The 22,204-nt window shown below is 42.3% G+C and overlaps 1 protein-coding gene across 2 annotated transcripts; it reads right to left on the bottom strand.

The window, feature by feature from the left end:
- Positions 1–511: 511 nt before the first annotated feature.
- On the bottom strand, positions 512–19,498 carry GET4 (guided entry of tail-anchored proteins factor 4). 2 transcript variants are annotated; one of them, XM_039493203.1, is made up of 9 exons: positions 19,213–19,498; positions 11,810–11,888; positions 11,125–11,206; positions 9,971–10,120; positions 8,234–8,372; positions 5,679–5,819; positions 5,521–5,596; positions 4,582–4,654; positions 512–1,880 (listed from the first exon to the last, which is right to left on the bottom strand). In XM_039493203.1, the coding sequence occupies exons 1-9, from the start codon at positions 19,365–19,367 to the stop codon at positions 1,792–1,794; spliced, it is 984 nt and encodes a 327-aa protein (XP_039349137.1). In that variant the 5' UTR covers positions 19,368–19,498; the 3' UTR covers positions 512–1,791. The 2 variants fall into 2 exon arrangements, with proteins under 2 accessions (XP_039349137.1, XP_039349138.1); XM_039493204.1 differs by lacking the exon at positions 19,213–19,498 and adding an exon at positions 16,368–16,452.
- Between the last annotated feature and the right edge of the window lie 2,706 nt (positions 19,499–22,204).

Genomic DNA, 22,204 nt, shown 5'->3' with positions numbered 1-22,204 from the left:
TTTCCCAGGTCACCCAGAATGCTTCTTTAAGGGAGACCTGTGGTATCATATAGGGTTTACTGTGGATCTTCTCCTGATCCATGTTGTTCAGAGGAATACATTTAAGCTTCCAGCAAACAAAAAGGATTAAGCAAACAGAAGGGAAACTGCCATCTAAGACCACCAAACAGGTAGGGTTGCTTCCCATTGCACCAATTCTAATCAAGGTAGGAGGGGGAAAGCGGTTAGAGAAGGAGAGCTCGACTGCTGGAAAGCATGAATATACAAACTTCCTATTGACTGCCTGACACAGTTTGAGGAATGTCAGTCTGTACTTGTAGCAACCATATCCCAGAACTAGTTTTAACTAAGAGCTATTGACTTCTGGAGGTATGAAGCAAGTCAAAACTGCAGAAGTTATCCAAAGCCTAAGATGAGAACTGCATAATCAATGGTTATGTCAGGGGAAAATGCCTTAAAAATATGAGACCTCCAATCGTGAAACTGTCAAAAAGCAACAGTGCTGCAGATCCCAGTATAAAGTATTTATTTAATACTCAACAATTAACACAAAGTCCTCCTTTAAATTCATTTTTTTTTTTACAGTAAATAAAAATGTATTATTCCCCCCATGCATGATCACTGTGTATTAATCTAAGCCTTTTATTTTAGATGTGAAAAAATAAAGTGTTTCCCCGATTTCATCTTTTAATCATACAGCTATCACGTGGTGCACTGCATTGAAAGGAGACAAGAATTATTATGCCTAATGCACAGTTTGTGGTTATTATTTTTTACATAAAGTGTTAAATGAATCAACCACCCAATAAAAATAAATATTGTATCTTAAAGAACTGATAGTTTTGCAGTATCCCTTTTCTGTAAATAGAACTGTGTTTCAAAGATTTCCATGTGCTGCTTTTAGCAAAAAAAAAAAAAGTGGTTTTGTTTCGTTACTAAAACAAAACCTCAAACTGTCACCTTTACACACTATTACAGACCCACCTAAAATACTTCATTCTAAAAGAAAAAAACTAATATGTTGGAGGAGGTTTTTTAGCTGCTGAATATCTATGTATAAAACAACAAGGCTAAAAAATTCTGGTCTAATTAGCAGCCAATCATCTACATTCAAATGATCCATTCTTATAAGTGGTTGCTCACCTCTACTCTGATAAAGGAACATCTGTATAAGAATGGTGTAATTTGGAGACTGATTTTAGATACACAGAATTGTTCTGGAGTGTGCAAATTATACTAATTGCTGTGACAGGAATGAATTTCAGGGATGTGTGTGGGGTATCGAAGTTTCCTGAATGTGCACCTTTAATTACACCCTCTTTGGGTTGTCTTGAAATACTTTTGGCACTGGGTTTATAGATCAGCTATACAACTATTTACCCTGCCTTTCAAGACATTCCTTTGTGACAGCAAAGGTCAAGCATTTTTCATAATACACTAAAACAAAACTGGTTTAAAAATGTAAAGCAACAAACGAATGTTTATGCTTTATTTTGTATTGTTGTGAAAAAGGGAATACTGCATTTGAAACTGTAGAAGACTATATATCTTAATCAAAGCCACCAGCCAGCATATTGGAAGTCTGATAACAATCATTCCAATCAGTTCTATTGGCTATTTCTTTTTACATAAATAATATAGACCAAACATCATAAAACATTTCAGCAACCTTCTTTAACAGAACAGAGGAGCCCTTTTAGTTGTTGAGAAACAATTGCAGGACTCAAATTCTGAAATTGTCTTTTGAGTTACCAAACTGCCAAATTCATGCAGCTCCTAATGAAAAAAAATTCAATCAAGTTCAATAGGACTGCTATCTTCTTGACCATCTTCTGCATCATCATCTTCCCCAGCTCCCATCAGACTGTTTAAAAGATTTCCTATAATTAAATACAGGATAGTTAAATTTTAATTTTGGAAAACTGGTGGAGTAAACTATTTTATTTTGAAGTTCATTACTGTAATGGAGTGGATAATTAAAAATATAAATATAGAAATTAAAAGGTATTCCTCAAATTACAGCAGTTTCACAGTAGGGTACATTGCAGGCCCAATCTGTGTTTCTTATGTCCCTTTAAGTTATTCAGGTGCTTACTGTTATATGAAAATTTTTTACTTCAGAATGAATAATTCTTTAAAAACAAAGTCAATTTTTAAAAACCGCATGTGAAAAACATTTTATCATTAATAAAACGTGATTACAGAAAACCACAGTAATCATCTCAAAAACTGCATGCAAAGTGAGCTAGAGCACTTTAAAATCTGAGCTAGAATGGACTAGAAAACTAGAGAGCTGAAGTTGAAGCCAAACATTGTTCTATAAAAAGTCTGAGCATCTGAGTCTCCATTTACAAACAAAACAAATCAATATATTTTAAATTAAAAACCATATAAGCAGTGAAGTTATTTACATTAATTTTGAAAGCTACTTTTTCCAACTGAAACATTGACTAAATATTACACCTGGGGAGATTCTGTGCCACAAAATTCTGCGCCAAACTTTAAAAAATATGCAAAATTCTGCAAAATTTTATTTGTCAAAATAATGCAATATAATCACACTAGTTTCAATTATTTTGGTAAGTTATTTAAAGTACAATACAGAAAAAAGTCACAATAACTATTCAGCATTTCCTAGACATGTTAAAGTTAAATTAGAAATACTTGGTAACTAATACCCTGCATTCCAGTTATAATCCTGGATTTTCATTTAAACTGCATTACAGAACACCAAACGGGAGGGAGGGAGTAGAATGTCATTTTAAAATTGCTCAGATTTTCACACATGAAAGTCATACAGCTTTGTTCATCATTGTTCTGGACCTAGCTGGGTACTTTGGAAAGGGGTTTGGTTCTGATTGTCCTGACATTTAATTGACTGCTTGGTAAATGTTTTATTTGCCCTGAGAATGGGAACAGTTAACTAACAACAGAATAATTAACAACGTTACTATGCAGACAGGTTGCTACATTTCTGCTTCAGAGAATGAAATCAATTAACAATCAACAGAAACATTAACAAAATGTGGTTGTTTTTTTTTTTTTTTACAAAAAGCTATTTTCTTTAACATAAAAACAAACAATTTTCAGTAACATGATACTAATATTTAATTAAGTGTTTTTTTCAGTTCTCAAGAAGTTATATTTTACTAGGCAGGCAGGGTGCTACACTTCTGCCTCGGGGACAGAGCCTTCCTCCTGAATAACAAAAAGACCTATCCTCCTCCACCGCCCTCAAGCGGCAGTATCGAGAGCGGGACAGTCTCTCTCGCTTGTTGGCCAGCCCCAGTAGGCACACACATGGAGCCCCTCTCCCCCTGCAGTGATTTGCGTCTCTGGAACAGAAGCACTGCCTTGGCTGCTGGGGAAGAGATGCGTGTCCCCCCCTAGATTTCTTTTCCGTTTTTCTGCGTGGGGGGCACAGAAATATGAGGGCCATATGAATTCTGCACCCGCGCCTCCCACGGGTGCAGAATTCTGTCAGGAGTAAAATATGGAGAATTCTAACTTCAGTGGGATTTGAGGACAATCAGCACTTTAGTGACCAGCCCCTAAAAAGACATCTGAGAAATTAAAAAAGTTTTTAGATCTATCAGAGTGATTCATTATTGACATGCTTTTTAGGTTCCAGCTTTTACTGAAGTTGCCTCTGTTAACCCTGGAAAAGTTGCTGAAAGCACTGAATGGCAGGACAGATGTACATTGTCGCATCTGCCTTAAATACAGGAATGAATCTTGGGAAACAAAATTGTGGTTTATAACATAGCGTTCGCACGCCCTCCATCTCACTCTCACAGATGCAAACTTCTGAAAGCCTGTTTACATACTGGATCAATTACAATAGTGATATTTTTACTAAACTTTGGGTACCAGATAAAGGAATTAAACACGTATTTATTATAAGCCAAAGAAGTTTCTAAGGAAGAACTTATTTCTTTATGGGAAAATATTGTAGTCAATGATTTTTTAAATATAATGTGACTCAGTGTGTTCCGCTGTGATTTAAAAAAACACAAAACAAAACGTGAATAGTACTTAGTAACTGATGTTTTGATTTCTTCCGATAAGACTTTTGTAGAAAAACTGTATTAATATTGATTCCTCATGCAGAAATAAACATTTACTACACAAACACTACTTACTTTGAAAAATATTAGACTTCTCTCTAAGGTCCCAGTTCCGCAAATACTTCCAGACGTACTCAACTTTAAGAAATGAATATTCCCATTGAAATTAATAGGAATACTCATATGCTTCAAGTTAAGCCAATGCATAAATTTCAGGCGAAGGGTTTACTTTGCAATTTACTATTTAATCTCAGATTTAATATTTATAGGGATATTATACCATTTCTTCCCTTTTTTAACCAAAGTGAGGATTTTACAAACTTCATATCCATTACATTACAAGTGTATCTGATTCATTTTATATTGGTGACTAATTTTATCTATGTTTACTTGTGTCAAAGACACTATACATAAATTAGGCCAAATACAATGGGTGAGTAATAGTCCATAAACTGGTACCATTTCCAAAAAGATTAGACGTTGTATCCATAGACATTTCATTGTTATAAATTACCTAGTAATCCTCCATAGGATGACGTCTGCTTGGGTGGAACTCCAAAGAACAGCTGTCCTATTCTATCTAGGTACTGAAATGACACACAAAACAGATGTTAATTGTTTATACATGTCAAAGTATCTATGATAAGAAAAGTCAAACCCTAAAATTTTCTAGCACAGGAGTGGGCAAACTTTTTGGCACATCTGGGTAGGAAATTGTATGGCGGGCCATGAATGCTCACAAAATTGGAGGTTGGGGTGCAGTAGGGGGTGAGAGCTCCAGCTGGGGGCTGTGGGCTCTGTGGTGGGTCCAGAAATGAGGAGTTCAGTGTGCAGAAGGGGGCTCCGGGCTGGGGCAGGTGGTTAGGGTGTGGGGGGGTGAAGGTTCTGGCTGGGGGTGCAGGCTCTGGGGACGACGGGTTGGGAGGAGGTGCAGGAGGGTGCTCCAGGCTGGGAGCAAGGGGTTCGGAGGACAGGAGGAGGATATGGGCTGGAGGTTGGGGCGTGGGAGGAGGTCGGGGTTCAGGCTCTGGGCAGCGCTTACCTCAAGCAGCTCCCAGAAGCAGCGGCATGTCCCCCTCTGGCTCCTATGCGGAGGCTCAACCAGGCAGCTCTGCACACTGCCCCGTCTGCAGACACCACCCCTACAGCTCCCATTGACCATGGCTCCCGGCCAACGGGAGCGGTGTTTGGAGCAGGGGCAGCGTGCCCAGCACCTTGGCTGCCCCTACATGTAAGAGCCAGAGGGGATTTGTGCCACTGCTTCTGGCAGCCGCGCAGAGCCACGGTATGCAAGGAGGGGGGCAAGCCTCCGACCCCACTCCCCAACTGGACTGCCGGAGCAGGGCAAGCCCCGGACCCTGCTCCCTAGAGGGCATGTGTATATGTTATGTTGAAAAGGCATTATTTAATCAATTCTACTGGGCTGTGTTACAACTAACTACTGATAACTCACCTCATTATACATAGGATCTCTTTTCAGTGAAGGTTGATACTGTTCACACAATACTGTAAATACTGTTAGCTTTCCTCTAGAAAGGAAACAAAGCACAAAATGTAATCATAGCACAAAATGAAAAAGTTAATTAAAACCAAAGTAATAAAAAGTCATACCCATCAACAGCCAGTAACAGAAACCAGATGAAATTTAGCAATGGTTGTACAAATGGAGGCCCCTTTTCTATTGAAGGATGTTTCTGTGTATATGTCGTAAAAACCACTGATGCACTGGTCTTGTTTTTTAAGCAGAGAAATCTGAAAGAGGAAGCAGTAAAATAGATGTTGAAAAAGGTATTTGGGAGCTCCCAAGAATTTCTTTTAAACTAAGAGAAAAAAAAAAGTCTAATGTTCACTCTGATCTACAATAACTTTAACTTAAAAAGCCACACCAGGCTCAATAGATCAGTTAATAACAGAAGCTCTATTAACTGAAAATGAAGAGCTCTAGCAACTGCTTAAAATCAGCCAAGGAGAAAATTGTTAAATGACTTTAAAGAACACCAGAAGCATTTGCAAATGAATAAGAGTCATACTGTTAGCTTAGATAGTAATAGTTAATGAGAAAGTTAATCTAAAGGAAGACATTCTATCCAACTTTATTCAACCTCTATCAGAAGCTCATGAAAAATTATAATGGGTGCTACTTTTTATGCATAATTCAGGTTAACTGGAGCTGTCCTTACTGTGGCCAAAAGTTTATCCCGTGGAAATAAATTTTAATTTCAGCGCATACCTCATTTTTCCTGATATCCAAAATAATCACCCCCCTCTTTTGGTGTGCAGCTGTAAATCCTGAATGACAAAACAAATTTCCCTTCTACTCTTGGTACTGATTCAGTGCTACTACATCAAACAAATTCTGTCCATATTGTGTCTAAAGGTCTACAAGTCTTATCTTAAGTAAATACAGTCAGATTCTCAAACAGAATTTGTCACTAGTTAATGAACTGATTGATGACCAAGATCATCTGATTCTTGAATAATGCCAAGTTATTTCTAGTTCTAGTTTTTGCAAGACCCGCACACTTACTGGGAACTTTGTGCTCAGGTGGTAAATGCTAGTAAGTATTGAGAGGGCTGCAATGAGAGACTTCATTTTCAGTTCTGTATTAGCCTCTGTACCTGAACCATTAGACATTGTGGGTTTTTTTTTATTATTATTATTGTTCACTGCTGAAGTTACAACATCAATTTTGCATGATAAATCCACATATGTTGAGAGATTTATTCTAGCTATACATCTAGGTCAGTAAAAGATTTAGTTGCATAAATACTGCTTGGCAGAATATACCTTATAAATGCTTTTCAACACATGTAATTGCCCTGCCTGTACTGGAAACCCATAAAGGGACTGTGCCAGTTTACAGGTTGGAGAATGTTACAGTAAAAGCAGAAAGACTAGGCTTGAGAGCTGTTTCAGCATGACAAAAGCAACTACTGTTCCAACCTATAAGCGCGCCGCAAGCTGCGCGCCGCCGCCCCCCCCCCTTCGCGGTCCTCTCCCGGCTCGCTGCTCGGCGGCCCCGCCCCATGCCCCCGCGGCCTGTCACCGAGCCGGAGGCCGGAACCCCGGCCAGCGCCGCCTGCGGGAGGGAGGCTCAGGGCGGAGACGGGACGGGCCGACGCAGTCGCGCGCATGCCTGCGCGTCCTTCCGGGCGGCCTCCCTCCGGCCTGCCGGGCATGCGGGCGAGCTCAACAAGTGCCGCAAATGCGAGACGGCCGCTGGCCAGCGCGTGCTTGGCGCGCTGGGGTCTAGAGCCGCCCCTGGTTCCAACCCTCCATACAAGAGGCTTATTATAATAAAAAAATTAGAGGTGACAGATGAAAGGGAAGCCATTTTCGCTGGCAGTTAGGCAGGCAACCTGGGAACTGCTCATCTTCAGAGTGTGTTAGTTAAAACAGAGTTAAAATTGACACAGTCCAGGCTAGTAAATCAAAGTATTTGATTATCAGTTTGTAAACCTGCAAAATTATATGTATTCCTTCCCCTGTAAAACAAATACTTTAATGATCTTAGGAAACTGGCAGTAACTCCACTCACTGAAGTACCCTACATTGCCATTGAATGTGCTTGATGAAACAAAAGTAGTTCTTAGATGGCAAGCTGCCAGGCAGGAACCACATCAGCCTTTTGTGTTTGCACACAGCCCAGTACAATGATCTGGGCCTCTGGGCACCACCATCACATGAATAATAATGACAAGGACATATTTCATCATCAGCCTTTCAGGGGGTATTATGAAGAGAAGGGAATCTTACAAATGATTACAAATTCATTTTTAACCTGAGGGCAATAATACTACGTCTTAAAAGGAGAACTTTTACTTTAATTATGACGATGCTACTCTCAGATTCAGATGGATTAGTTTAATTCTCCCAATAGTTAGTGTGCTTTCACACCTTCACTGTAAATTTTTTTTTTAAAAACACACAAATATATAAATTGTGGGAGTGGGTCACATACAATCTTTGAATCAATATACAAAGTTTTTCCACCTCACTAACTACACAAAAGACTAAAAAACTTAATTCACTTTTACAATTTCTTTTGCAAAAAGATACATCTGTTACCCTACTTTGCTTGAGGCCAGACACCAGAATGCAAATAGTTTAATCCAACACTTTGCACAGCAAACACTTTCATATCAAATAAATGTTGAACACCTACTGTAAGACTGCCTGAGCTACAAACATGTCCACCTCACTGCGATATCCCCTGGATGATGAATATTCTACTAGCATATTAGCACATCCTTCGCCATCTGTGGAGTGCAAGAAGTGATACCGAGATTCACAATAGTTTTGCTCTACAGAAGAAAGACAAAAAGAAAACAGCTGTTAAGAAATCAGTTTGTTATGCTAAATTCAAGAACATTTGGTAGGTTTGTTCCTTTTCCAAACAGATGTGTCATGGGGGCTGTTATGTAAACATGGGTATATACAACAAATACAAGGAAATGGCCATTTCAAATAAATTTTAAGTACATTTTGAATTAGTAATATTTAAAAACTGTTTGTATTCAGACATTGCTTCCCCTGTCTATATCGGTCTTAATCCTCAAATACACCAAATTACAGTCTTGACCATCAGCATATTAAATATATTATTACCAGTAGTGAGATGATGGGGCAAGAAGTTTCACCTTAAACTCCAATGCCATTACCTTGAATTGTGTGGAGAAGAGGTTTTGCCTAATTTTAGTCTGACTCACTCCCACTATCAAACTTAAGTTATTTCTATACTGTAGCAAAAGTTAATAGGAAATAAAAAGATTTACCAGAACTTCATTTCAGGCAAAGCTGTATTCTAGCCAATGGCCGTGGCACATCAAAGTCATGATATTAATTATATTTTGAACCCGAAAGTCCCATTTTAATAATCCAGCCATCTTCAAATTAAAGTCTCAAAAATATGACCTAAGAGAACACCTGTGGATGGCTAGCAAGTCATCTGCTCTAGTCTGAGCACACTCAATTTTAAGTATATGCTGTTTCCTTCGCTCATCACGTCCACACGCCTGCTGGAGCTTCATTGAGAAACCAACACTTCAGAAATATTCTTACTCGGCAGCTGACAACAGCAATACCCATCAAATGCCAACCAATAACTCTCACAATTACATCACTGAGAAATAGTAAGGCACATCAAGCAAAGGCAGTCTGAACTTTCGACCAAGGGGTAAAGTTTACTATTTTTGACTAACATCCGGACTTCAGAGCTGCAGAAGAGCAGGTCTGATTTTGTTTTGTTAGAAAGTTCACTTAGTATATTGGTGTTAGTAGAGACCCATGGGACATCAAAGAAAGTGACTTTTTGTTCAATTATTCTCAAACTAACGTTCGTATGGGCTGTATATAACACACCTTATAGTCATGCATCATCTACGACCGAAATAAGTTTTATGAACCTCTCTCATCACATTGTACACTTGATTTCGCGCATAATGAAACCACAATAAATTCAAGAAAAGGGCTCTGAAATTAGTTATGTTAAGTAAGCCTGATGATCAGAGTTCAATTTCATGTAGACACTAAGTCAAAAGACACTAAAGACTACTGGGAAGTGTTGCCATGTGCTGAAACTGTCTCTGGTGAGTTTATCCAGGATTTAAAAAAAAAAAAAAGCAGACACTGAAATAACTTATAATCGATGGTGTCTTAAACTCTCTTGTGACTAGCCTGGGTTTACTACAGCACTAGGTGGAAGCCTCACTCTGTGCTCTGCTCTCCAACAGGTTCATCAAGCAAAATTTTAACTTACACAATAAGAAAAGAACAAACCCAATCTATACAAATTTATATTTCATTTTTTCACCACTAAGAAAATTAAGTTATTGATATAATTATCTTAAAAGATTTCTAAAATCTCAGTGTTACAAAAATGAGCAAAGTCAATTGTTCCTACCTTTCCACAACGTGATGGCTAATAACTGATGTAGTTTCGGATGACCGAGTTTCCCTGATCCACCGCTGGACCATTTCAGTGCTCTGGACACAAAAGCTACTCTTTCAGGAGAATTTGGATCCATCAAACTAAACACTTTAGCCAAGTTTTCTAGAAGCAATACAAATATGCAATTAACATCACCAGGAACATAGCAAAGTTTCTCCTGTTATCAATAAACCTTTGTAAAAACATTTTGAAAGATTAGTTGTTCTTCTTAAATGAGTGACTGAACAATGTACTTCCATGTGTACAAGTCAATCTTAGCTCTGTAAATCAGTAACGTCCAATTGACCTCTCCGCTGCAGTGCCAGAAACCATACCCTGCCTAGTAACTGGCACTAGGTAGGAACAGCTTCCCATGTCCCATGGCTTAAGACAGATGTTCCTTTGCTGTCAGGGAGTTCCAGTGAGGAGACAAAGCTTCAGTTAGGAAGGTGCACACCAGTCATAAGAAGTGTCAGGGATGGGAGCCTGTAATTAGGAGCAGGGCTGTTGGAGGACCGTGGAGTGAAATGCCAGACTGGATCTATGGAAACCAAGTGCATTCCCTATCCCATTCTCCAGTTGGTCCGCAGGCACCTAGAACAGCAGTTGATGTGGAAGGGACTCTTCATGTGATTTCCAGCTGGGCAGCTCAGAAGAAGGGCTTTATGAACTGCACGCTTACCCGACAAGCAAAGTTTCTTTGACAAAATGGCCGACCCGCGGGGCAATGCACACATCACCACACTGACTGGATAGGAAGCCGCTGTCCATCAAAGCGGCGGAGAGGTCAATTACTGTGCAGACAATACTTGTCGCTCCTGTGCTGGGGAGAGGACAATGCCAAAAATCATGCTCCACCTACAAAACATAGTGATGTTTGCTCAAAGTATGTCCGTATGCTTAGAGCCACATCAATTACTGAGAATCCATTATTTTTCCAGCAATTTTGTCTGCATGTCACTTCTGGAACTAAATTAACCCCTTAGCAAAACAGGAGCCCACAACTCATGGCACAATGAAAGGGATTGAAGGTTTAGGAGAACATTACGTTTCTGATAACACAAATTTCTCTGAAGTGCAAATACGCTTGAAACTCTGTCAAACTAAACACAATGAGATAATCTCACCTAGTAGTTCATCTGTTACTTTTGCGTCCGATTTCTCTAAGGACTCTAAAACCAGCATGGACAGATCAGCAGCACTGTTTTGCTACAAAATGTGCACAAAAACAAGAAATGTATTGTTAGTGCTGAAGCTATCATTAGTTGCTAGAATAAGGTCAAGAAAATGCTTAAAGAATTTTGCAAAAAGCAAATTTTCAGATGGAACAGGGACAATTAACCCTGTTCCACCCTCACAAAAAGTAGTAGTAATTTAATAAAGTAAACCAAAAACCTGCATGAAAATACAGCACAACTGGCTTAGGCTGCAAATGCAGTGTGGACACACATGAATGTCAAAGTCTCTACAAGTGATGCAATTAATCTCTACACAGAAAAGACACAGGACTCATGCACTGGGAAAAGACTACATAGCAACTTCCCACAATAAAGACTTGTCTACATGGGGACATTCGGGAAAGTTAAGATGAATTAACCAAATCCCTGAAGAAGGATTAAGTGAACTAAATAACATCACACCAGGGTTTAATGTGCTTTAACCTATGTATTGCTTCATGATCTTAGTTGATTTGTCTTTTCTGATTGTCCTAGTGTAGACAAGCTCTAGACTGCTTATGAGCCCAAAACTTTAACACTAATGAGTCACCATTTAACCCTCAAACAATTTGGAAAAAATAAAAGGAATTCTTACTTGGCTGTGACTAAAGAACAACAGTGCCCCTGAATACATCAGTTCTCTTGCTTCTACGTGTTTGCCTTGGGACATATACCTGCAAATAAAAACAAAGCAAAACAAAAAAATCTTTAGATAAAGTATCATTAAGCGACAGGTTTACATATACTCAAAAATCACTTGAATTTGAAAGTCATTTACTACTACTTGAAGCACAAGGTGACACAAAGATTTATTTTCAAATATGTATGTTTGTATTGAAAATCAATGTATAAACAAGTGAAAGCTACAATAAAGCTGGTTGTATAGAAAGCATATTATATATGAATGGATCTTATTATAAATATTTAAAAAAAATAATAATTTCCCTTTCCTGGTCCTCACCCAAAAGTTAGTCCCAAAAGGAGAACAGATCAAAAGTTATAAGCATATGAAAACAAGGAATTATAATAGAACTTTGGGACATCACGTTACCACTTTTGCCTTAACAAAATTTTTAATCATCATAGAACCTCAGGGTTGGAAGGCACCTCAGGAAGTCATCTAGTCCAACCCCCTGCTTAAAGCAGGACCAATCCCCAACTAAATCCTCAAATCGCCTCCTCAAGGATTGAACTCACAACCTTGGGTTTAGCAGGCCGATGCTCAAGCCACTGAGCTACTATTCTTACTCTCTTGGAACAGTGGGACAGCATCCAAAAGTCTGGTATGATGCACAAGACAATTCTTATTATGTGAATAATAAATGAAAGTCTCCAGCATGTCCTATTACATCAATTAATATATGGAAGTTTAAAGTGCTTTCAGTATAAATGCTATACAGCACTGTAACATACGACTGAGCCATTACAAGACAAGCTTGCATATCACAAATATCATATCATAGCATAAGAACGGCCCTACTGGGTCAGACCAAAAGTCCATCTGGCCCAGTATCCAGTCTTCCGACAATGGCCAGTGCCAGGTGCCCCAGAGGAAATGAACAGAACAGGTCATCATCAAGTGATCCATCACCTGTTGCTCATTCCCAGCTTCTGAGACATCTTCACTCAACTCTTTCCCAGTCTCTCCTCACTCTCTTCTAGTCTCCCTGATTACCACTTTTGGCCGCTACACAAGAGGACATGAAAAGTGCAACCATCCTTTGTAGAGCCAAATTAGCTAAGCTTTGATAGTATCTACAAAGCTGACAGCAATCAGAAAGAGTCACCACACAATTTTTCAAAAAATCTGAGCAGTCACTTTCACCCACTTTCACAAAGACAGCAAATGCAAATGTAGACAAGGCCTAAGACTGTAAGTTGGAGTGCATTAAATCAGCCTTGGGTGCCCTGAGGTGTCCACACTGGCAAGACACTTAGAGTGCCTGGACCCCGCAGCTGGAGTGCTCCTGGCAATCCACCTCCATGAGAAGCATAAAGCTTTCGGAACCCCAGCTGAAACGCCACGGTGTCAGTGTGGATGATGTGTTGCATTACTGCACTGTGATTGCCTTCCAGAAATGTCCCATAATCCCTTGAAGTCAACTGGCCACTCTGGTCATTGTTTTGAACTCGGCTGCAGGCATGCGGATATCCCGTTTCAAAGCTCTGTTTCTGACATCCCGTAGGCTTATCTGCTCCAGGACACAAAGCACACCAGTACTGTGGAATGCTCCTGCTGAGGGGGGAGGGGGGGGGGCGGAGAGAGAGAGAGAGAGAGAGACGGGGACTGATGTCGGGTTTCCCCCTTCCCCCAGCCCCTGTCTGAACTTACAAGATAGCATGCTGACACACTCTGCCCCCCAAAACATACAGTCTCTCCCCCCACATACACACACCGTCCCACTCCCCACCCCCTCATTTGAAAAGCAGCTGGCAATCTAGTAGGATGCCCATGGAACAATGGGATTGGGAACCCTGCATCATGTGATGCTGTGCCTGCCCCATTAGGCATTGCAAACCTTTCCCAAAGCACACTGCAGCCACTTGCATGCTGGGATAGCTACCACAATGCACTGCTCTCTGTGGCCTTGCAAGAGCTGCTAATGTGGACATGCTTCACAGTCACAAGGAGCACAGTGTGAACACCCAGCAGCGCTTTCCTTGCTGCTGTCTCCAAGGGCTGGTTTAACTCCCAGTGCTCTACATCCGCATGTGTAGACATAGCCTTAGAAACTTCACATTTCAAAACCCAATTGCTCAACAATTCAGCTTCTAGCTTCTTCATTTAAAAATGAATGTCAAAAACTCAAAGTCAGAAAAAACAACAACCATCCTTCATTCCAAAATTGCCATTATAAGGCGATGTGACTAGCACCACACTGCTGTCATTACAATCTCCTGGTCACAACCACCACCACTCTCTATAGCTAAAGGTTTTGTATAGAATACTACACCTCGGCGAGTGGAATAACGTTTGTTGCGCCCCCGCTGGAGCGCTGCAGCGCCAGTGTGAACAAGGTGTTGCGTTACTGTGCTCTGATCGGCCTCCAGAAATGCCCCATAATCCCCTTAACTCAAGTGGCCACTCTAGTCATTGTTTTGAACTCCTGTAGGAATGCAGAAATTCCATTTCAAAGCTCCATTTCTGACAGCCGGCATGTAAGCCATTATTGTGGAATGCTGTGTGTGAGAGAGAGGCGGGGGGGAGGAAGAGGTCTGCTGCTGTCTGAACTTAGAAGACAGAATACTGACATGCTCTCAGCCCCCAAAAACCCACTCTCTCCCCCCCCCACCCCGCACATACACACTCTGTCACACTCCACCCCACTCCTCCCATTTTAAAAGCACATTGCAGTCACTTGCATGCTGGGATAGCTGCCCATAATGCACCACTCCCAATGCTGCTGCAAGTGCCGCAAATGTGGCCATGCCAGTGTGCTTGAAGCTGTCAGTGTGGACAGATCGTAGAGCGCAGTAGGGAAAGCGCTGCAAAGGCTGGTTTAACTCAAAGCGCTCTAAATCTGCAAGTGTGGCCATGCCCTAAGTGGCTTGGCAGTGTGTACACCTCGGGAGTTACACTGCAGAAAGCTGCTTTACTGCGCAGAAACTTGCCCAGTGTAGACAAGACCAAAGTTGACCTTCCTGGATTTCCACTGATCTTTCAGCCAGACAGATAAATAAAAGAACAGAAATAGTATCTTTTTAAGCTAAGATTTTTTTTGCGCTCTCAGCTAAATTTCTGAGGCTGACACTGTTCAAATGTCAATACTTCCAGAATTTTAATATATTGTATGCTCCAGCGATTCCACTTTTATTTGATGATACTATGTGTTCCAAATTATTCTGGTCTTTGGCTTGTTTGTGCATTTTTTGTTTATTTGTTCTTCCCCCCCTCCCCCCCACTAAAAGATTACCTTTATCTGACTGCCTCTATACAGACTTTTTGTGGACTCTACCGTATAGCAGAGATTGGTTTACTGAAAGGATGAATAGTTTCATATGTGATGATTTTGCAATCCTGGCTATTTATATTTTGAACAATGGCTGTTTGTTACTTTTATATACATAAATCAGAAGGAAAAAAAGAGATTGCTATTTTTTAAACTGATTGTAACAATGTTCCCTCTGGCCAGACAGGACCAAAATACCTATTTCCAATAGGAGTATCTCTGTTCCTCCTCCTACAATCAAACTGCATTGTAACACCACCTTCCTGCTAAGTGAACTCTAGAGACCCATTAATATGGATAGTTCAACAAAACAAGGTTTTCTCTCAGTTCCTTGCTCCTATTCCACTGCTCCCAAAGCATTGCCTTTCAAGGTCACCGCCTGGGGAGTAAAAGACCAAAAATCAGGAAAATGCCTATGACTAGGTGTGGAAAATATAATCACTTAAGTTTGTAGCAATTTTATTTATTTAAAGCAGCTTCTTACACGTCTATTTTAACTGCCATTAAAGCATACCACTATAAATGGAAGCTATTAGGAATCCTGTGTCTGTAAAAGCTCAGTTAATTTCCTTCTTTTGAAGATAGGACACTAACAAAATAATGCCATTTTAAAATGAAAATTGTTCAAAAAAATAGTTGTATTGACAGAACTAATATACTGCATTACGCTTATCAAGATATAAGCGGGTGTATTTGCACAGTAACATAGTGGAATTCTATGTGCTGGTTTATTCAGATATGAAATGAGCACATTACAAAAGCTAAGACAAATTTAGCCTTCAAATCTTTCAAAAATAGAATGTCTCACTTCATGATATTGTATAGTCACTCTCCAGATCACGACTGAAGTTATTAAGAAAGCAACATGGGAAACTAAGTAGCACTGTATCTGGCATGCCAATTAATTAATTAAATTGATAATACTTCTTGTTCCTTATCTTTTATAAGATTCACCATTGTTATAGATTACAGTGGAGTGGGAGCAGGGAAATGTAGAAATGGATCAAAACATTTCTGTAAATGAGGCCTTGATGGCTTACTCAGATTAAACAAAGTGTCCACGAGCACTAATAAAACGTAAGCCAGTTTGACTACCACCTTGAAGTTAAACCTGGAAGTCTGACCTGAAATTTCAAAAGTCAGAAACCTAGATGTGCTTGAACCAGTCAGCACCTACAATAATAATGAAACCCAAGTACGTACATTCATAGGAACATAGGAATTTCCATACTGAATTAGACCCGAGCTCCATCTATCCTGTCTCCAACAGTGGCAAGTATCAGATGCTTCAGAGGAAGGTATAAAAATCCTGAAGCAGGGAGAAATGGATAATTTGTCTACCCTCATTAGATCTCATCCTAATCTCTATTAGGGAATGGTTTAAACCATAAAGTTTAGTATCTCTTCCAAAATTTATTAGCACTAACTATGACAATTCTAGATATTCTTGTTATTCCTAAGTGGTATCCCTTTCTGAATATTGATAAATTCTTGGACTCAATGACTTCCTGTGGTAAGGTCCACAGTTTCATTATGATTTATGGGGAAATATTTCCTTTTTATTATTTTTGAATTTACCACTTTCTTATTTCACTGAATGCCTCCTTGTTCTTGTGTTATGCCTGATCTACCCATTTTAAATTAATTCAGTGGGTTCAAGCCAGGATGCAAGTTACTGCATTTTAAATTACTATGAAAGAAGAGACTGCTTGTTACAAGTTGTGTAAGAAAGAAAAACATTGTCACAATCTAAACTTTTCTGCAACAAAATTAAAGATAGATTTCTGCTGACAAACTGTTTCAACAGAAGTATTTGGAGATGTATTGTTACCCTTAAACATCTGAGTACTATTTAGTCTCTGTCACTCAGACTAATATTAAATGCAAAGGAGTGTTTAATAATGAAGTCTTACACCGTAGATGACAATTCAAGATTACAGCAGCCATGTACTCAAAGTAGTAATACCACAGTACAAATACTGTACCATGAAGCAGACCTGTTACATTATTCATTAATAGGCAAGGCACAAAATGGAGTTGTGCAGTAATATCTGCCTTTTTTTTTTTAATTTCCAAGTTGACTAAACATGGTGAGAAATCAATGCATTTTAAAGTGTCTTCAAATCAATGACACTAAAATCAGGACATCCAAAAACCAGAATTACTACATCTGATCTACGATTAAAAGTCGACCTACCAGGCAACCCATTTGGAGACACACCCACACTGCGGATTCATTTTAAGACACATTTTTAAATCATCTTACTCTTAAAATGGAGGATTTCATTGTGTATTTTAATTAAACAATCAACATTTGTTTTGTTTTTTAAATTCAAATTGTAATTTTATGACAGGTATGACGAAATTTGCACACTGTACTTTTACATATGAATGACACTTTTAATTAGAAGGAAAACATTTTGGAGTAAAAGAAGAGTTTACAGGTTCTAAGGATATACCTATGTTACCACCAGATGATAACTTTCACCCAGCATGAGGTTTACTGCAGAACTACTAATTCAGTCACACTAATAATATTAACACTCTGTACTACTATTCTATCTTCCATCTGGTGATCTCAAAGTCCTTTAGCAAATGTTAATTAAGTCCTTCAGCAGCTTGTTTTAATATAGTCAACCTTTACATAACTCTGAGAAGAAACTGCTCCCCGTGAACTCATATTCTTTAATCCTTCTTAAAATGTAACCTTATCCTTTTAAGTTTAAACATCCCTAAAAAGGAATGAAAGCAGCTGAGAAGGTGGAAGGGGGATAATGTAACTAACCCATTTATGCATCTCAATAGAAAGGTGCAACACAACCTTGATCATTACCTCTCTTTCCATTGGTTAGAGAGAGGAGACCCCTACCAACAGGACTGGCCTGAGGATGCCAAGATGCTGGAGCAAATTGGCATAACAGGGGGACGGGGGGTACGAAGAAATGAGTAAGGAATCTTTTTCTCCAATCCTGCTTGCTCCAAGGCAAGTCTATAAGCAGTGCCAAACAGACAGAAAAGGAAAAGAGAATGAAAAAACAAGCTGCATTTGCTTTTGGGCCTAATTGTTGTTGAGATCACCTGGGGCTCTCTAGATGAGTGTGATGACAGCCTAGTGAAGCAGTGGAGTACAAAAAGGGGAGAAGATGAATAATGGGACCATTTATATAAGGGAGGCAAGGGGCCCACAATTTACAGGCCTGTGTGTGGCCCTTCCACAAAAGGTCAAGCACCCATCATGCCACAGCAGAGTGGTGGTGAAGAGCTAGGTCACAACCTGCTTCACCTCCCAGGCAAATCACTTCAGGGTGGAGAGTGGCCCGTAAGCATTAACTACACGACCCCACCATCAATGGGTGGCCCCAACCCCCAGTAGGTTAGAGATTGGGGGCCAGTCTCCAGACTTGCTGGCCAGGGAGTCTCAGGGCACTATAATGCCAGCCTCCACCCTATGAACATCTATGTAGCTTGGGCACCCCCGACCCCGCACCAACCAAGAGCCCCTCGCCCCCCCAGCCAGACTCCAAACCCCCTTCACTCCCCTCCCTCCAGCCAGACTCCAGCCCCCCTTCACTCCTCCCTCCCACAGCCAGACTCCAAACCCCCTTCACTCCCCTCCCTCCAGCCAGACTCCAGCCCCCCTTCACTCCTCCCTCCCTCGCCAGCCAAGAGCCCCCCTTCACTCCTCCCTCCCTCGCCAGCCAAGAGCCCTTCTCCCCCCAAGCCAGACTCCAGCCCCCACTTCACTCCCCTCCCCCAAGCCAGACTCCAGCCCCCCCCTTCCCACCACCCCCCGGGGGGAAAAGGACGAACTGGGGCGGCGGGTAGAGGGAATTATTCTAACCCCTCCCGCAACCCCCTTCCCCTCAATTCCGCCTCCCCACGCACGTCACGCTACTCTTCACAGTGAGCCCCTCCCCCCTGTAGCCCAATCAGCTGGCGAGTAGGAGAGACGGACAGGCCGTGCGTCCAACAGCACGGGCGGGGCGGGGCGCGCGCGGGCAGCAGGCTAGTGTGCGGTCGGAAGGCTCTGGAACGGGCCGGGCTGTACCTGAAGAAGAGGGTCCGGTACATCTGGTGCGCCTCGTAGTATTCGCCCTTCTCCACGCTGGCGCGGAGCTTCCCCTCCACCCGCTGCACCCCACCGCGGTTCCGCCCGCCGCCCTTCGAGGCCTCCTGCTCCGCCGCCGCCATCGCCGCCGCCATCGATGCGGGGGGGGGAGAGGGGGGCGGAGAGAGACACGGGCCCGGCCCCGCAGCTGCCTGCTGCACACAGGCCCTGCTGCTCTCTACCCGGGCCGGCTTCCGTCAGCCCCGCCCACCAAGCAAGACGGCAGCCTGGGCGGGCCAGTGCCCGCAGCGCAGCTTCGCGGTGGCGACGCCACACCACGTGACTCGGCGTCGGAGGGAGGAGGCTATGGGGGCGGGGCGGTAATCGCAGTGGAGGGGGTGGATAGAGAGCGTGGGCTGAAGGGTGGATGGAGCGAGGGGGAGGGGATACAAGGGTGGGTGGAGCGAGGGGGAGGGGGGTGCAGAGGGCTGTTGGTTTGGGTGAGATCCAGGCTGAGCTCTCCCAGCTGGAGGGAGGGTTGGGATCCTCTCCCAGGATGCCTGGCTAAGGCTGCTGCAAAGGCGCCTGTCCCAGCCCACTTGGGCTTGTTTGGGTGCCCTTATGCTTTGCTAGTCATTTAACCTGCTCTTTTTTACCTTCGAAATATGAGGGACGTCAAGCCTGGTTTTGCCGGGGATCTGTAGAGGGTCTGAGCAGAGGTGTAGTGTGAACTCGCCTTAGCTCAAGTCATGCTGAATCGTTTACAAAACCAAACTTTCTCGAATATGTGTATTAGTCGTGAATTAAATAAGGCATCAGTGTGGAGGCAGTTTTGTCAATAAAATTATACGTGATCCAGGACTAGCTGCTCGAAGAAGCAGCCATTTAAGGTGTCAAGAAACTTTATCTCAGCATCCCTTCCTGAGGTGATATGTACCCAGTCAATATGGGGATAGTTGAAATCCCCCATTATTATTTTCTATTTCAATAGCCTCTCTGTTCTCCCTGAGCATTTCACAGTCACTATCATCATCCTGGCCAGGTGGTCTGTAATATAGCCCTACTGCTATATTCTTATGGCACAGTTTGATTCATTTAAGATTTTTACTTCATTTGATTCTATGCTTTCTTTCACAGAGAGTGCCACTCCCCCACCAGCATGACCTGTTCTGTCCTTCAGAAATATTTTGTTACCCTGGTATTACTGTGTCCCATTGATTATCCTCATTCCATCAAGTTTCTGTTATATCAATATCCTCATTTAATACAAGACACTCTAGTTCACTCATCTTTAATATTAGACTTCTAGCATTGGTATATAAGCACTTTAAAAACTTGTCACTTTTTAGCTGTCTACCATTACATGATGTACGGTAATTCCATGGGACTTTTTTTCTTTTGACTGTTTCTCATCAGATCCTACCTGTATTTTATCATCTTCCATCCTCTCCTCATTAGGACATAGAAAATTTCCATTTATAGATCTTCCCCTAAGGGATATCCAAACCACGTGCTCCTCCGCACCTGTCGGCTTTCCCCCAGCCCTTAAAATTAAAAGGTCCATAGAGCAGTTTTTAAACTAAGTGCCAGCAATCTGGTTGCATTTTGGTTTAGGTGGAGCCCATCCTTCCTGTATAGGCTCTCCCTTTCCCCAAAATTTCCCCAATTCCTAATAAATCTAAACCCCTCCTCCCTACACCATCATCTCATCCACGCATTGAGATCCTGCAGTTCTACCTGTCTAACTAGCCCTGTGTGTGGAACTGGAAGCATTTCAGAGAATGCTACCCTGGAGGTCCTGGGGCTTCAATCTCTTACCTAGCAACCTTAAATTTGGCCTCCAGGACTTCTCTTCTATCCTTCCCTATGTCGTTGGTACCTACATGTACCATGACCACTGGCTCCTCCCCAGCACTACACAAGCTTATCCAGAGGTCTCGAGAGATGCACAATCTTTGCACCAGACAGACAAATCACCATACGGCTCTCCCAGTCATTGCATACCCAGTTATCTGTTTCTAATGATCAAATTGCCCATTACTAATACCTGTTTCTTCCTAATAACTGGAGTTCCCTCCCCACAGAGAGGTATCCTCGGTATGAGAGGATACCACATCATCATCTGGAAGGAGGATCCCAACTATGGGATCATTTCCCTCTGCTCCTGTTGGATGGTCTCCTTCCCGTAGGCTTTCATCCTCAACAGCACAGAGGCTGTCAGACCAGGGGTGGGACTGTTCTACTGTCAGGCAGCAGGGCCAGGCCAAGCTGGCAAGGGGGGGGGCAAAATCTAGGGGCCCCCCGGCGGGCCGTGGGGCGGGGGCTGGTCCGGGGGGCGCTGCCGTCATGCGGACCTGCGCCGGAGAGGAGAGGCCCGGGAGAGGGCAGGCTGCCGCGCAGGCATGCCGCGGGGAGGCGCGCGCGGCTCCGCGGCTGGACCTCCCGCAGGCCGACCTGCAGCAGCCAAGCGCGCCCGCCGCGCCGCGCGTCCCGCGCCCGTGGGAGGTCCAGCCAGAGCCCCGCGGGACCAGCAGCAGCTCTGCAGTCATGCGCCCGGTGTCCGGCCCCGCTGGCGCGCGCGCGCATGACTGCCCTGGGGGGCCAAAAATGTAGAGCTGCCCCTGTCTACTGTGTCCCTGCAAGTCTTGTCTATGTACCTCTGTCTCCCTTAGCTCCTCCAGCTTAGCCACCCTGGTCTCCAAAGCCTGTACACAGTCTCTGAGGGCCAGGAGCTCCTTGCACCAAATGCACACATAAGCCACCTGCCCATTGGGACACCACTTGTTGGGGCAGACAGCTTGATGTTTTGGGTCAGCACTAAGTGAAACTTTTGACACTTCACAAACATTTGCACATACAGATGCTTGTTTTTATTTGCAATAGCATGCTGCTACAGACTTTTAAGTTTAATTTGATACCCATCAGTCCACAACAGAAAGTGAATCTGGATGTTCTACCTGTAGTTGCAGAATGCTTTAGAGTGCATTTGTCA

The sequence above is a fragment of the Mauremys reevesii genome, linkage group 10 (genome assembly GCF_016161935.1).
Source record: "Mauremys reevesii isolate NIE-2019 linkage group 10, ASM1616193v1, whole genome shotgun sequence".
Lineage (NCBI taxonomy): Eukaryota > Metazoa > Chordata > Testudines > Geoemydidae > Mauremys > Mauremys reevesii.
The sequence above is the reverse complement of the archived record's forward strand: the minus strand, read 5'-3'. Positions and strand labels throughout refer to the sequence as shown.

Excerpts from the sequence above, each read along its gene's own strand:
- GET4 (XM_039493203.1), bottom strand. The coding sequence starts at position 19,367 with ATGGCGGCGGCGATGGCGGCGGCGGAGCAGGAGGCCTCGAAGGGCGGC. Across the intron at positions 5,820-8,233 it reads GTAGCTCAGGCAGTCTTACA|ATTTCTCTGCTTAAAAAACA; the intron begins GTAGGTGTTCAA and ends TTCCTCTTTCAG. Across the intron at positions 4,655-5,520 it reads GAGATCCTATGTATAATGAG|TACCTAGATAGAATAGGACA; the intron begins GTGAGTTATCAG and ends GTGTCATTTCAG.